At 35.1% G+C, this 17,263-nt stretch overlaps 1 protein-coding gene across 1 annotated transcript in view; it reads right to left on the minus strand.

Annotated features, from left to right (window-relative positions):
* Positions 1-17,263, minus strand: part of ARHGEF38 (Rho guanine nucleotide exchange factor 38) — a gene marked incomplete at its 3' end in the record, with an annotated part of 153,992 nt that overhangs the window by 24,072 nt on the left and 112,657 nt on the right. Inside the window, exons 5-7 of the mRNA XM_079713238.1 lie at positions 16,825-16,842; positions 4,958-5,157; positions 1,963-2,096 (exon numbers count right to left, since the gene is read on the minus strand). Coding sequence (XP_079569364.1) covers positions 1,963-2,096; positions 4,958-5,157; positions 16,825-16,842 — 352 coding nt within the window. The remainder of the gene's footprint in view (positions 1-1,962; positions 2,097-4,957; positions 5,158-16,824; positions 16,843-17,263) is intronic.

A 17,263-nucleotide genomic window follows, 5' to 3' on the forward strand; every position in this document is an offset into this window, starting at 1 on the left:
CCAGGAAGCTTTTTTAAGATGTCAAAACATCATAAAATACAGAAAGTAGAAGATACGATTAATACACCATGCATAAAGAAGTTTTTATCCACGTGGGAAGTAAGAAGTCCTCACATTAAAAGGTAAATAACAATATTTTATATACAATATAAAATAATGATGATGATGCTAGCCAATATACTGAATGCTTACACTGTGTTAAGTCCTTTCTTTATAAGCATCATTTCACTGAATCCTCACAACCACTTCATGTGTTAGGTCCTACTATATATCCCAGTTTACAGATGATTACATTGAATTTAAGTTATGTGCCCAAAGACAAATATTTGTTAAGTGGCAGAAGTGATATTCAAACCCAAATCTGAATGACTTCAGAAACTTTGCTCTTTTTTATTTTTTATTTTTTGCAGTACGCAGGCCTCTCCCGTTGCGGAGCACAGGATCCGGACGCGCAGGCTCAGCGGCCATGGCTCACGGGCCCAGCCGCTCCGCGGCATGTGGGATCTTCCCGGACCAGGGCAGGAACCTGTGTCCCCTGCATCGGCAGGCGGACTCTCAACCACTGCGCCACCAGGGAAGCCCAGAAACTTTCCTCTTAATTTCTGTGATGACTCCTGCAAATATTAACAGTGCCAAGACTGAAATACACTAAGCGTGTTAGGCATTCAGAGGAGGAAGAGTCCACTTCTAGATTAATGGTCCAAAAGCAGCAAAGACTTAATGAAAAGCAAAAAGACCACAGCAGCCAAAGGGTAAGGTAGATAGGAAGAGCTATCTAAAAGCAGAGCTGAACCAGTTGCCTCTAGTTCAAAGTAAAAACCTTTGTTAGAGATGTTAACATAGCAAAGGATGAAATCACTCACGAGAAGGGGGGCAAAAGTACTATATAGTATCTTAAGAATTGTTCTGGGCTTCCTTGGTGGTGCAGTGGTTGAGAGTCCGCCTGCCTATGCAGGGGACACGGGTTCGTGCCCCGGTCCGGGAAGATCCCACATGCTGCGGAGAGGCTGGGCCTGTGGGCCATGGCCGCTGAGCCTGCGTGTCCGGAGCCTGTGCTCCGCAATGGGAGAGGCCACAACAGTGAGAGGCCCGCGTACCGCAAAAAAAAAAAAAAGAATTGTTCTGCTTACTTTTGGTTAGAAGCCCACTGTATTACCACCTCTGGGCCATGAACTTACTATCTTGTGATTCTCAAAGTGTGTTCCATTGATCACTTATTTCCAGATCAATTAGCTTAAAAATACTTGTAGTCTTTGTAAAAATACAGATGTCTAGGTTGCACCTTTGAACCAGGTAGAACCCTGGAATCTGTCTTTTAGCAAGCTCCTCAGGTGATTCTTACACACATTAAAGTTGGAGAGGCTTTGCTAATCCATTCATTGTTTATTAGGGGTGAGATGAAAATGGTTCAAGCTAGGCTAAACAGCTGACACCAGAGTTACCCAGTAATATAATGTGCACCTGGGGATAGGGGAAGAGGAAAGTGATAACAGGTAGGAAAAGTCATGCTAAGGTATGCATCTAAACATTATTTTCATAGATTAAGTAAATATAAGATGACCATCAAAGGAACTAAAAGAAATGAGTTTTTTTAAAAAGCAGAAATAATACAGGGATGAAAGGAGGACATTTTCATTGCCTTGGGTGAGAGTATGTGCTAATTGATGGTGTCAGAACTCCTGGGCATCCCTTGTTGATCCCTGTCCTTATGTCTTTACCTCTCCTTTGTCCTCTTCCTGAATGGAAACACCACAGCTAAGACAGTGTCAGAACAACCCCCACTCAATATCCTGCAAAACGGAGGGGGAGAGAGAGGGGGAGAAAGGAACAGCATCGAGGGCAATTACCTCGATTCTCAGTGTGTTCTAGAAACAGCTCGGATAATGATAAAACAAAATCTCACAAAAACGTCAGCATTCGTGTTCCCCAGGAAAATGTATGTGGCCCAAGAAGAAAAATTACCTGTGATTCTCCTCTGGTCAGAATCTTTAGATGATTTGTCACTCTTTTTGATTTCTTGCTAATTGAATGAATATTTAGTTTAGACAATTTATCTTTAAGTGATTCATCCTCATCATTCTTCTTGTATTTTAGAACTGAAACGGAAGAATGCAATAACATATCTGAACATGTGAGGCACAGGAAGTGTGTGTTCCATCCAAAGTATTCAAGATTGATATTTATATTTAAGATAACACTCTGTATGATTTTCGGACCTCTGGTACCAATGCAATATGCTCCAGCCCCTCTGCCCAGTCACAGCTCAGACGCCCACCCCACTGACCTTCAGAAACTGTCCTAGGACTTGAGCTCCTCAAAGCCCAGGGTTCATTTACCTCGCACATTAAAGAAATTCCTGATACTGGAAAAAACTCTCTCTTCTCAGACAATACACTTGTTATCAGGTCTCTAGAATGAAGCATCAAGACTTAACTAATGGAAAGACAACTGCAGCCAACATAAGAAGACCTCGGATCCATCCCAGGGTGGTATCTCCACTAGCTGAGAGATTTGGGGTAAGCTGAGTGACCTCTCTGAGGTGTACTTTTTTAATCTTTAACATGATTTTCACCTCTCATATTGTTCAAAATGTTAAATATTCCTAACATTCTGTTTTGGTAATGGTGTGGAGACAGGAGCATTCTTATACGCTGTTGACATGGATTAAATCAATATAGTTTTTGTAGAGAACAATTTGGCAGAGTCTTATAGAAGTGAAAATATTTATAGTCTATGGCCAGGAAGTCCGTGTAGAGAATCTGCTTTCCATAATGAGGCATACAAACTTTTGTTTGCTATAGCGGTTTTTTCTAAGAACAGAATGTTGGAAACAATCTAAAAGTTTACTCATAGAGGTATTGTTTAATAAATTATGATACACTCATGAATGGGATACTATGGAACCATGAAAAAGAAGACCATATTAACCTGAAGAATGTTCATGATATAAAATTAAGTTTTTAAAAAGCCCCAGCAAACTGTAGTACCATTTGCAAAAGGAAGGAAAGAAGGAAAAAGAGAGAAGAAAAAAATAGAAAAAAGACATAGAAAGTCTGAAGAGAACTTAACTAAAATGTTAGCTATGCGAACTGGAATCATGGGAGTAGAAAAAAATTTCCTCTTTAAAACTTTGAAATTTTAAGTTTAAGCAAGCAGAAAAGTTAAAATAATATTACAGCTATTGTCCATCTCCCCGCTTTGTCAAATCTTAACATTTTGCCTTGTTTCCAATCTTTTTATTTTAAAAAAATCGCATAACAATTGAAACTTCGCTGAGCTCCATCTTTGATCCCTAAAGGGATCTGTGATTCAAAGTTTTGGGGGTTATTATATTTGTATCTATTTTCATGCCTTTACTTTGTAGGTATGTAGTCATACAGTGTATAGTATTATTTTCAATCCTTATAAAAATGGAACCATATTGCATCCATTCTTCTGTCACTTGCTAATTTACTTTTTAAAAAACTCAACATTGTGTTTTTGAGATCTGTCTAATTGATACATGTACTTTAATTAATTTTATGTTTTCATGGTATCATAGTGTATAAAACACAGTTTATCCATTATCTGGATTAATATGCAAGCCACTATCCATTTCTTTGTTTGTTTGTTTCTTTTTTTGTTTTCCTTTTTTTTCTTTTGCTATTATGAACAATGCTAGTTACTAGTATACTTCTCCACGAGTATATGAGCCAGTTTCTCAAATATCTAGAAACTGATTTTCTGTATCTTGGGTATGTGTATCTTCAATTTAATAGGTATTTTCAAATTGTTCTCCAAAGTGGTGTTTCTAATTTACATTCTCACCTGCAAACTGAGATTCAGCACTTACATTATCCACTAAAAATCTTATTGCCAATCTGGTAGGCTGGGAACACTTTGTCATTGTGATTTTAATTTGCATTTCCCTGATTATTAGTGAATCTTAGCATTTAAAAACTTACTGGTCTTTCTGTGAATTGCTCATTTTTATTATTAACCTTTTTTGTATTAGAATGTTTTTACTGATTTAATATCAATAATTATATATTCTAGACAGTAATCCTTTGTCTATGGGCTATCTTTTCATTTTGTTTATGGTATCTTTCACTCTACAACTTTCACTTTTCTTTATAGTTACAATTTATTAATACAAATATATACAATTTTTAAAATAAAAAATTAGAAAATACAAACAATAAAAATAAAGAAGTGGTTGGATCAATTAGCTCCACAGTTCTACCATTGCTTTTACTGTTGAATTGAGATTTAACGTTAGAAGTACGAAGCCAATCAAGAACTTATGGACACAAATCACCCTTAGAGAGGACCCATGGTCTATCCCAATGCACTACTACATCTGAGATGATAGGAGCCATCTAATTGTGCTTCCTGTTTTGAAACCTACGTTCTACTTTAGAGGTGAACTTTACATCTAGGTAACAAATAGTTAACAATAATTTGTTAATTTGAGAAAGAAATATACTTTCTTCCTTCAGTGGAGCAATTAATTGTCAAAAAATACCCATTCTTTGTGTTCCAGAACCAAATAAGCCTGATGTGTTAGCTGGGCCATCTTACCTGTGTCTGCCCTTCTCACCACCCCTTTTCAGCTCTAGCTTTTCACTGCTCCCAGCTACCAGGCCACGCCTCCTTCCTACCATGCATAATGCCAAGAATAGGAGGATCATATGCTATGGGTGTCTTCAGCCCACAGTATGTCATCGGGCATGCAGTGGTCAAAAGAGGTTGAGTATAGGGCTGTTCAATAAAAAGTTGTCAATCTTTTGCCCCATGATCTTCTCCTGAAGCTAGCTGGCAAGGCAAAACCATCCTCTCCTCCCTAGCCTCTAACTTTAAATATCAAATGATCATTATCACTGCAACTGCTGTAACTACTGAGACATTCTGATTCTCCGAAACATGAACAGAATATTCCAACGCTGGAAACCCCCCAACTGATCATATCTCCTCTTACCTAAATCCTTCCGTCTTTTAAGTTCATTGATGTTTACATTAATATCTTTCACTGCAGCAAAGGCATCCTCCAGTGCTCTAAAGTCTGGGTGAGAGGGAGGGGTGGAATTCCAGAGTTCACAGAGTAATAGGGGGTACTTCATCACTCTCTGAATTGGTTTGATCATCAAAGAGCCCATGTCCAGTAAGTTTGGTTTGCCTCTGCAATAGAGATAAATTAATATCTGTTTCACAAACATTTGTCTTATAATCTCCTTTTTATTTTTGTGATTTTAATTTTTTTTTTTATGATTACTCCTGAAACTGTTTTTCACCCTTTTCCCCTTCCATTTGGCTATGTTCAGTTTCTAAATGAAAGCAAGGGCAATGGATGGCAAAAAGAAGCAAGGCTGAAAGATCCTACTACTAAAAAAATTTAAAAGAAAATAAGTATATTTGTCCACTTTCAGGTGGACAAATATACTTATTTGTCTATTTAGGACTCAAAGCATGATTTCCAACCATGTTCCACTTACAGTTTTTTTAATAACCGGTTTTATAATAATAGTGGGAAACAATTCTAGAATGCATTTCCCATGACAACGAATAAAAATGCATTTTCCTGATGGTATTTTTGTGATTATTAAGTGAGGAGAATAAGTTCATCATTTAAAAATCTAAACATAGGGCTTCCCTGGTGGCGCAGTGGTTGAGAGTCTGCCTGCCGATGCAGGGGACATGGGTTTGTGCCCCGGTCAGGGAAGATCCCACATGCCACGGACCGGCTAGGCCCATGAGCCATGGCCACTGAGCCTGCGTGTCCAGAGCCTGTGCTCTGCAGCGGGAGAGGCCACATCAGTGAGAGGCCCGCGTACCGCAAAAAAAAAAAAACAAAACATAATTTGTCCTCTTTCTTCTACCAAATTGAGAAGTTGAATTTATAGTGTTTCAGAGGTTGTATCACACTCCCCAAAAGAGATTTATAATAAAAGCAACATTCTCTAGATATTGTTAATATCATCACTATCACTAATCATTGGTATTACACAATGGCTTTCTATGACTTTCCATGTGGAATTCTTCTTAGCCCACAGATCTTCAAATGGCTACACAAAAGTGAGCACTCACCCCTGACTCTTCCTTTTGGAGCTTCTGAAATGAGACTAGAGCCATTCCAACTGGCCAAGTAGTTCACAGGAAATGAAAAAGCTACCAGCTTGGTCATGCCGTTGTCCAACCCACTGTATTCAATTCATTCAGCCAGAAAGCAGTGATGTCTAACAGCCTCTTTATGCAAGAGGCAAATAAAGAGATACTGTAAATGGAACATGGATGAAAATTGTGTTTTGAGTCCCTTCTGATACATGGGTACACTCATTTGTTTTCCTTTGGGTTTTTATTTAGAAGAGAGAGAATATAGACACTGTTTTCAAATTCTGATGGGTGGCTTTTTCATTCTTCAATTACTATGATTCAAGTGCTATGTGGGCAGATAACAGACCACATAATTGAAATGGTGAAACGGATCTAAAAAGCATTGAACAAAATTTAAAAAGTTGCATCATTAGAAAAGATCTGAAGGCACCCTAGAGAGCATCTGTTTGAACTCTTCATTTGATAAATGAGAAACTAAAGAACTTTGATTATCACATGCAAGTGCACACATGCAGACACACATACACACACACACACACACACACACACTCCAGTCACTCTGTCACATGTCCCCATTTTATTTTCATTATAGCACTTATCACTATCTGGAATCATCCTTTTTCTTTATTTACCAGTTTATGTTCAATTTCTCTGTCACCACTATATCTCCAGCATGACAAATAGTATTCCCTCAATGAATATTTGTAAACCGAAGTGACAGATTTCTCATATTTTCTGTAATGTGCTGTTATTTTACATTCCACACTTTTAAAAAAATTGCGCAGTGGTCCTGAATTTTATTCATATGTTGAGAAAATGATTATACTGTAATAGAGACAAAGACTGAATCAAACCAAAAGGCAACATTTTTCAAAGGAAAATCAAAATAAATGATAAAGGTTTGTGAGGGAGTAAAGAGTTGCTTTTTTTTTAAGTTAAAAAAATTTATTGAATAGTTGATTTACAGTGTTGTACTAATTTCTGCTGTACAGCAAAGTGATTCAGTTATACATATTCTTTTCCATTATGGTTTATCACAGGACATTGAATATAGTTCTCTGTGCTAAACAGTAGGACCTTGTTATTTATCCATCCTATATATAATAGTTTGCCTCTGCTAATCTCAAACTCCCAATCCTTCCCTTTCACCTACTCTCCTCCCCCTTGATAACCACAAGTCTGTTCTCTATGTCTGTGAGTCTGTTTCTCTTTCATAGATATGTTCATTTGTGCCGTATTTTAGATTCCACATATAAGTGATATCATATGGTATTTGTCTTTGTCTTTCTGACTTCACTTAGTATGATAATCTCTAATTGTATCCATGTTGCTGCAAATGGCATTATTTCATTCTTTTTCATGGCTGAGTAATATTCCATTATATTCCATATATACCGTATATACCATATATATTCCATGTATACCATATCTTCTTTATTCGTATATTGATGGACATTTATGTTGTTTCCATGTCTTCACTATTGTAAATAGTGCTTCTATGAACATAGGGGTGCATGTACCTTTTCAAATTATAGTTTTATCTGGATATATGCCCAGGATTGAGATTGCTGGATCACATAGTAGTTCTATTTTTAGCTTTTTGAGGAATGTCCATACTGTTTTCCATAGTGGCTGCACCACTTTACATCCTCAGCAACAGTGTAAGAGGGTTCCCTTTTCTCCACACCCTCTCCAGCATTTATTATTTGTAGACTTTTTAAAGATGGTCATTCTGACTGGTGTGAGGTGGTACCTCACTGTAGTTTTGATTTGCATTTTTCTAACGATTAGTGATGTTGAGCATCTTTTCATATGTCTATTGGCCATCTGTATATCTTCTTTGGAGAAATGTCTATTTAGGTCTTTTGCCCATTTTTCGATTGGGTTGTTTGTTGTTTTTTCTTATTGAATTATATGAGCTGTTTGTATATTTTAGAAATTAATCCCTTGTCAGTTGCATCATTTGTAAATATTTTCTCCCAGTCCATAGGTTGTCTTTTTGTTTTGTTTACGATTTCCTTTGCTGTGCAAAAGCTTTTAATTTTGATTAGGTCCCATTTGTTTATTTTTGCTTTTATTTCTATTGCATTGGGAGATTGACCTAAGAAAACATTGGTATTATTTATGTCAGAGAACATTTTGCCTATGTTCTCTTATAGGAGTTCTATGGTGTCATGTCTTATATGTAAGTTTTTAAGCCATTTTGAGTTTATTTTTGTGTGTGGCATGAGGGTGTGTTCTAACTTCATTGATTTACATGCAGCTGTCCAACTTTCCCAACACCACTTGCTGAAGAGACTCTCTTTTCTCCATTGTATATTCTTGCCTCCTTTGTCAAAAAAGAGTTGCTTTGATAGACTTTATCTTGTACTTACTACCCATTTGCACCAAATATACTAAAGAAGGGGGAAGGGAAATAAGGAGACAGGGTGACAAAGAGGAAATGAGGGAGAGAGGGAGACAGAGATATTACTGGTTTTCCAAGAAGACTGGGTGAAGTGGTTGGGAAAAAATGTAAATCTATTATGAATACTGAAAAAATAATGATTAAAAACATATTTTCTCACCAATGGTATATCAGTAGCCAAACCTTTGAATATGACAGGCAACATCTTTCTATATCTTAAACATAAATTCTTCAACAATTTAGACACTTAAGTAGAAATAATTCCTTAAATAAGAACAAGTCAGGAATATGGAAGGTATTAATTTGATTAGAGGAAATCATTATCCTTATGAATAAGATCAGATTTCTTCTGAGTTTTCCTTTTTACTATCAGCAAATATCAGTTTATTTAGTCTTATAAAAATCACTGAAAATACCATCAAAATATAGATGTAATCACACAATTCAATCAAACAAAACTCAATTTTAATAAGATAGCTTATCCATGTGGCCTACTGTTATATACATATTTAAAAACTTTTAATTACAAAAAAATTCCCAGATATATTAAAGAATATACTTGTATCTTTGAGCTGCTCTCCTTTCTTGCTTATCAGGATCCGTCAAAAAACCAACCTAGAAAACATAGGCAGAACACTCTATGACATAAATCACAGCAAGATCGTTTTTGACCCACCTCATAGAGAAATGGAAATAAAAACAAAAATAAACAAATGAGACCTAATGAAACTTAAAGCTTTTGCACAGCAAAGGAAACCATAAACAAGATGAAAAGACAACCCTCAGAATGGGAGAAAATATTAGCAAATGAAGCAACTGACAAAGGATTAATCTCCAAAATATACAAGCAGCTCATGCAGCTCAATATCAAAAAAACAAACAACCCAATCCAAAAATGGGCAGAAGACCTAAAGAGACATTTCTCCGAAGAAGATATACAGATTGTCAACAAACACATGAAAGGATACTCAACATCACTAATCATTAGAGAAATGCAAATCAAAACTACAATGAGGTATCAGTTCACACCGGTCAGAATGGTCATCATCAAAAAATCTACAAACAATAAATGCTAGAGAGGGTGTGGAGGAAAGGGAACCTTCTTGCACTGTTGGTGGGAATGTAAATTGATACAGCTACTATGGAGAACAATATGGAGTTTCCTTAAAAAACTAAAAATAGAACTACCATACGACCAAGCAATACCACTACTGTTCATATACCTTGAGAAAACCATAATTCAAAAAGAGTCAGGTACCACAATGTTCATTGCATCACCATTTACAATAGCCAGGACAGGGAAGCAACCTAAGTGTCCATCGACAGATGAATGGATAAAGAAGATGTGGCATGTATATACAATGGAATAGTACTCAGCCATAAAAAGAAATGAAATTGATTTATTTGTAGTGAGGTGGATGGACCTAGAGTCTGTTATACAGAGTGAAGTAAGTCAGAAAGAGAAAAACAAATACCGTATGCTAACACATATATATGGAATCTAAAAAAAAAAAAGTTCTGATGAACCTAGGGAAAAGACAGGAATAAAGACACAGACATAGAGAATGGACTTGAGGATATGGGGAGGGGGAAGGGTAAGCTGGGATGAAGTGAGAGAGTAGCACTGACATATATACACTACCAAATGTAAAATAGATAGCTAGTGGGAAGCACCTGCATGGTACAGGGAGATCAGCTCGGTGCTTTGCTACCACCTAGAGGGGTGGGATAAAGAGTGTGGGAGGGAGATGCAAGAGGGAGGGGATATGGGGATATACATATGTATATAGCTGATTCACTTTGTCATACAGCAGAAACTATCACAACATTGTAAAGCAATCATACTCCAATAAAGATATTAAAAAAAAAACCCAACAACCTAGGCCCTTTAGTTCTGTCCAGATCTTATCATTACTTCTTTTTCTATCACTGTTTGGCATCAAAGTTCTATTCTCTCCCTTTTACGTTTCAAATGACAATAATAACAATAATAAATGATGACTTTCTCTTAAAAGCATTACAGATGCGAATATTAAAAAAGTTTTTCTCAGAAATGAGAAATCTCCCAGACACCTTTGTCTTCAGATAAGCATGGTGGACAGTTTCCCAAGTGATGAGCAATGATGTTCTGACATCTACATCACACAGACAAGCAATATGGTAGAAAAGATAGAGGATGTGTTCCTAGATAATGACACTCCAGGCATTCAGTGCCACAACGCTCACCCCATCTAATCCCTTCCAGTAAGACTGAGTTCTGACAACTGTGCCAGGCAGATGAGTCTTATGTGTGATATAACCCAGTTCAGCCAAGTAACCAATTATCACATGTCTCTCCCGCAAAAAAGTAACTAAATGTATAACAATTCCCCATACATATTGTGCTGAAAACTAAGGTAGTTATTAATTTGTAATTCTGTTTCATATTCCTCTATCTTATCATGAATACTTTGGCAAATATTTAGTACCGAAAGTAGCTACACTAATCTCACTACAAATTATTATTGGAACATTACAAAGTCAAGTAAACACAGCTGGCTTTGTTTTAGCAGGATCCAGTTTTGCTATAAAGAGCTTTGCATCAAGTACAAGAAAACAGTTGCACAATGAAAAGTAAAATGATATTTAAACAATGTAAAAACTGTGATGAAAACAGAAAAAATCAGATATACCTCAACATTGGGGTATATCTATATTTCTTAATTTGAGGGAGAAAATGAAGGAAAACTAATCATGTAACTATTGATCATATTACTTTGAATTTCCTCTATTTTATGGCCGCAATATCTTAAATTTAATATTTAGTTTATAGAAGCCACAAACCATCTATACTGTTATTGAATTGTTTTTCAATTTACTCTCCTTTTAAAATATCACAAGACAACTTTAGAGGAAACTGCATATTGCTATGCAAATAATAAGGAAATAACACTTGTCATAATTTTAAAATTTCTTTGAAAACAAATACAGAACTACTAACAAATTTTAGAAGCTGTAAAGGAGATGAGCAAATGGTAATTGATATAGCAGACCAGAAAGAACCAATAATATAGAGAAGCAATTATTTAATCACTCCTCCAAAGGTTCATTAACTAGAGTCCTTGAGACCTATGGAAGTGAAGGGAGAGGGGCATGGGAATTAGAAGAAGAAGGACTAGTTAAAAACCTGGTTAAGAAACAGCATAATTCTTAAGGTGCTACACAAATGGCACCTTGAGATCATTTAGAGGACTAAGGAAGAGCTCTTGGAAATTAAAAGGATAATAGCAGAAATAAAAACTCAAAAGTGTTGGAGAAAATGTTCAGGAACTTTCCAGAGAGAAGAGCAAAAATACAAAAATGGAAGAAAGTATAAGAAAATTAGAAGACCAGTCTAGGCGTTCCAATATCAAAATAATAAGAGTCCCAGAAAGAGAGAACAGAACACATGGGGAGGAAATCATCTATGAAATAATTCAAGGAACATGAGTTAGCAGGTTGAAAGAACTCACTGAGTACACAGCACAATGGATGAAACGGACTCACATTGGAATCCATAAAACTGCAAGTTATCGGGGACAAAGAGTAAAGCCTACAATCCTTCAGGGAAACATATAAACTAAACAGTTAAAGACAAACAATTAGGAATCATTTTCATTTCTTGTAGCAATACTGAAAGTTAGAAACAATGAAGAATTACCTTTATATTCTGAAGATGAATGATTTTCAAATTAGAATTCTATATGAAATCAAACTATATAAATCAAGTGTGAGGGTAAAATAAAGACATTTTTGATATAAAAGTTCTTAAAATTTTCCTTCCCATGCATTCTTTGATGAATAGGGGAAACTATTGCAGGATGTCCTCTACTAAAAGCAGGAAAGAGGCAAAGAGAAAGTCTAGATGATGGGAGGGGAGTTCCTAAAAGACAGTAACGCCCAGTGTCAATCAGTCCAAACTCAAAAGGTCAGAAGGCTCTGGGAGAGGCTTTTACAGGGAGATGAAATTGATAGCATACAAAATTCACCTGGCTGTCTTCAAGATGTCTGGCTGTGAGTTCAGCATTAATGGTTAGTACAAAGAAAATTAAGGGGGAATAAAAGGCAATAGTTAACTCCCAGAAAAAGAAGTAATCCGTTTATTCCAAGGTTTAGTTCTGAAAAGAAATTTATTCACGTATAATAATTCAAGCACTGATTATTGTTCCAATTCAAATTACAATGTAACTACATAGGGAGAATGGTGAGATGGGATGTGTGTGTGTGTGTGTGTGTGTGTGTGTGTGTGTGTGTAGAGGAGATCGGGTAGGGAAGAGAGAAAGATTCTTGTCTTCCATAGGGGGAAGTCAATACATAATACCTAAAAAGGAAGAGCCAAATTTTTTTGGAGTCATGAAGATAAATACCAAAATAGTCAACTCAAATGTGTGAAATACAATGTTGTGTTAATTTCTGCTGTACAGCAAAGTGACTCAGTTATACACATATATACATTCTTTATTATATTCTTTTCCATTATGCTTTATCCCAGAATATTGAATATAGTTCCCTGTGCTATACAGTGGACTACTATTTTTCTTAAATCCTGTAGAACTATTTGGCTTTTTAAACCATGGGTAGATATAATTTTAACAAAAGAGAAAGTTTTTAAAGAAGGAAACATTCAAGAATATTCAAGAAAATTCTGAAAAGGAATAATACTGAGCTGAGATTAGTTATACCTGATATTAAAATATAAAGCTGCAAAAATGAAAGCAGTTTGGTATGGGTACATATATGGGCAAATGGAAATCAAACACAAAATAGAAAATAAAGAAATAAATACAAGTATGTATGGAAATTATATGGTAAATATGACATTCCTACTCAGTGGAAAAAAGGAACCATTCAATATCAGGTATTGTGATAATTAGCTTGTCAAATAAAAATGGATTCTTTACACCAAAATAATTTCTAGATAGATCAAAGATTTAAATGTTAAAAATGAAATTATACAAGATCTTGGTGAAAACATGGGATTACGGTTTAAAAACAAACTCGGGGTTTCTAAGTGAGATACAGAATCCAAAAGCTACAATAGAAAAAAGTGATAAATCTATTTTAAAATTTAGCTCTGTAAAACTGTATGGATAAAAATGAAAACAGAAGCAACTATACACTATGTTAAAAGTCAAATGATAATCTGGAAAAGTTATTCACAGTGCATAAGATAGAAAAAAGGATAATACACTTGCTAATTAAAGAGCCATTATCAATCTTTTAGAAAAAGATAAACATCTCGGTAAAAGTGAACAATCAATAAAAAAGATAATTCATTAGAGGTGAAATACAAATGGTTGAACACAAGATTATTTTTAATGATAATGAAAACAATACAATGCTACTTTTGGCCTATTACATTGCCATAAGTTGTAAGGATGCAAACATTAGTTTTATCTAGTGCTAGCAAGTAGTAGATAAATGGACAACTCATATATGGTAGTGGGACTATAAATTAGTTCAACTTTTCTTAAATTATCTGGCAATAAGTATCGAAAGCCCTTTGATCTAGCAATTCCACTTTTAGAAATCCATCCAAAGAAAATAATTAAACTATTATTCAAAGATCATGTATAAGAATGAACACGTAAAGTCAATCTTTGCAAGACAGACACACTTCAAGTATCTGTAATGGTTTGGTAAACTAAATTATGGTATATACATCAGATAGAATAGTATGCAGTCATAAAGCAATGTGGATTTATGTTTACTGACAGAGAGATGCTCATGATGTATTGATAAAGAGGTAGCAAGTTGACATACAGGAAATAGATAGCCATCCTATTTTAGTCAACATGTGTCTGTGTAGAGAAAACAATTGCAGGGAAGTAAGGGACTCATGTGATGTTAAAATAGTTCACTCTGGAATGTGACTACCAATTGTCTTCTGTGTCCTCATTTTGATTTTCTATGTTTTCAGTGTTTCTTGAATAATTTTAAAAATACAAAACTTAAGAAAAAAATAACATCACATTTTGAGATTGATTGAAACACTGAGATCCAAAGGTGGAAATGAAACCCTGAGATCCAAAGGTGGAAATAACCGGTCAGGCAGAGAAGCATATAGAGGAGTATAAATATTGAAGATAAAACAGTATATTTCTGGAGGTACATTTAGAATAGGTATATTTTTCTTGCTTTAGAACATGGGACTTGTATCCCACGCTTCGGGGGAGACCTTTTGGCGGAAGATTCTATGATTCTTGTCACTTTGATACTGTTTTGATGTTTTCATAAGATTATAATTCAAAGTAAACATTGTAGAAATTTTAAATGTCTTTGCCTTTCTCTGTACTTTTTAAAATGCAGATTGTGAAAAAAAGACAGTTTTCAGCTTCCATAAGTAAGACATTTTTTTGAAGCCATTTTAAAACCCACATCTCATAAATGCACTACTCTAGCTGCGACATTCTCGGCCTTAGCTACTACTAAGGGGTCCAACAATTACATAGCATTTGACATTGCCTTTTGCTCTTTTAGGTAGCAGCGTCTGTGCCTCCTGTCCTGAATGAGAGAAACAGGAAGGAAAATAACTCATGGTTAACGTGGCTTTGATGTTCATGCAGCCACACGCTATGACTCTTCTTCCTATTTTCGAGTTCTTGATGTATATAGAATGGGTTAGAGGGGGGCATAAGCAGCCTGCTAACACCCACACAGCAGGACTGCCGCAGAAGCCAGTGCAATTTCTTAAGAAAGAATTTCAATACAAGGTGCTGTTTGTTTTAAGTATTCTGTATGTAGGAGCCTGTGCATGCTAATGTATTAAAAGATTTGCTCACTTTCCTTCTCTGAATCTCTCTTTCTGTCTGTCTCTGTCTCTCAATCTTTGGTTATAAAGACCTAAGCTCTAGGAAAAGAAATCTAAGTATTGGGTTGGCCACAATGTTGGTTTGGGTTTCTCCATAGCATCGTTATGTGTAGCATACATCATATGTGTAGCATACATCGTATGTGTAGAATAGATGTGTAGCATATGAAGTTCTTCTCTCATCCCCCAGCTCTGTGAATCTCCAGTCCTAGGCACAATGCCAGAGCCACAGGCTTTATAATGAGACAGCAATCCCCCACCCCTCCAATACCATCAACTGTCATTGAAGAGAAGCCAGGAAAGCTCTGGTGTGTGAAAGGACCAAAAGGCCCTATTCTATTATGCTCCTCTTCAAATTCAAATGGTCTTGAACAAATCTAATCATATCTGTTTATACTATAGGATATTGTTTTCCTTTTGAAAGAAAAGGCTTATAAAGTGAGAGAACTGGGTGCTTGTTTGGTATGCCAAAAACTAACTTCTCAGCTTGGCTGGGGTATAAAACCTTAGTCTACAGGTCTCCTGTATGATGCCTGATTCTTCCACCTCACCCTGGAATTCTGTCTTTCCTCAAGGTTGCTCTGCACCAAAGCATGAATGGCAGATATTTACAGCTTAAATTAATATAATTTTTATTTTGTAAATTTTGTATTTCTTGTTGTAAAGTTTCAGGAGTTTAGAATGTACACACACACACACACACACACACACACACACACAAGCAGACTAGGAACTCAGGACTTTAGATAGTTCCTCACCATGCTAAGGCAAACACGTGCTTTTTTAAGTACTGGTAAATTTGACTTCATATTCAAATCAATATCATCTTTTCAATATTATTCAGACTGGACATGCTGTTCTTCTATAAAAATGGACATCTTGCAAAGTATGTGTATGTGTATGTGTGTGTTGCTTTTATAAGATAATTTCTATATTGTCCTATTAATCAATTATTTCATCTTAATATTTCATTTTTATGCTATGTATGTGTGTATATGATTTTTTTTCTCTGTAAATCAGAGTCCAAATCAGAAGAAACAGAATATTTTACTGTAATGTATAAGGAAGCTTTTCTTTTATACATTAATCTATGTAACCTTCAAAAACATTATGGTATTAATCTGAGACTTTTTAGACTAATGTTGTCCTTAGGAAGAAATATTTTTGGACACATTAAAATGATTCCTAAACATATGTGTGATAAGCAGTTCCCAAAGAGTTCCTGGCACCAACGAACTAGTGATTTAAGTAAATTATACCCCAAGATTCTTCTAAAAAGTTTAATAAGGTACACATAATTTAATATGTAAGATCATCTCAGGCAAATTGGAAATAAATGCACCAATAATATCTAGGGTAAATGTCTTTGCAAACTTGACTTATTGAAAGCAATGAACAAATTGTAAAAACTAAAAATTCTGATTTGCACAGAAATATTCATCAGCTTTTCCCCATGATTTTAACATTTGATATCTATTATTTAAACAAAAGTACTTACTCTTGCATGTATATTTTCCTGTAAGAAAAGGGAAAAAAAAGTAAATTCATGTAAATATAGATATTTGAGGTAATAAGCAAACATTATATAAGTTTTAAAATTTTATTATGTAAAATAATGTAATAAGTCATTTTCATGAAGATTTTATAGAATTAGTTTTATAATATCCCTAAAACTTTATTTTAGTATGTATCCACCATATTTGTTTCACACTTTGTATAAGGTTTAAAAACTGTTGATTCAGATTATAGTTAGTAAATTTTAGTCATTTGAAAATGGATTTAAATGTTAATCTTTGTTTATATTATGAAATAAAAATCTATTAAACATAGTAATTAGGAGAAATTGAGATAAGATTACAAAGGAAAGTGTTACTGACTTGCAGAAAACTACTATCAAGTGCTTTATAATATCTCTGTTTATAGTGTTTTTTATATAT

The sequence above is a fragment of the Hyperoodon ampullatus genome (assembly GCF_949752795.1).
Source record: "Hyperoodon ampullatus genome assembly, chromosome: 1".
NCBI lineage: Eukaryota > Metazoa > Chordata > Mammalia > Artiodactyla > Ziphiidae > Hyperoodon > Hyperoodon ampullatus.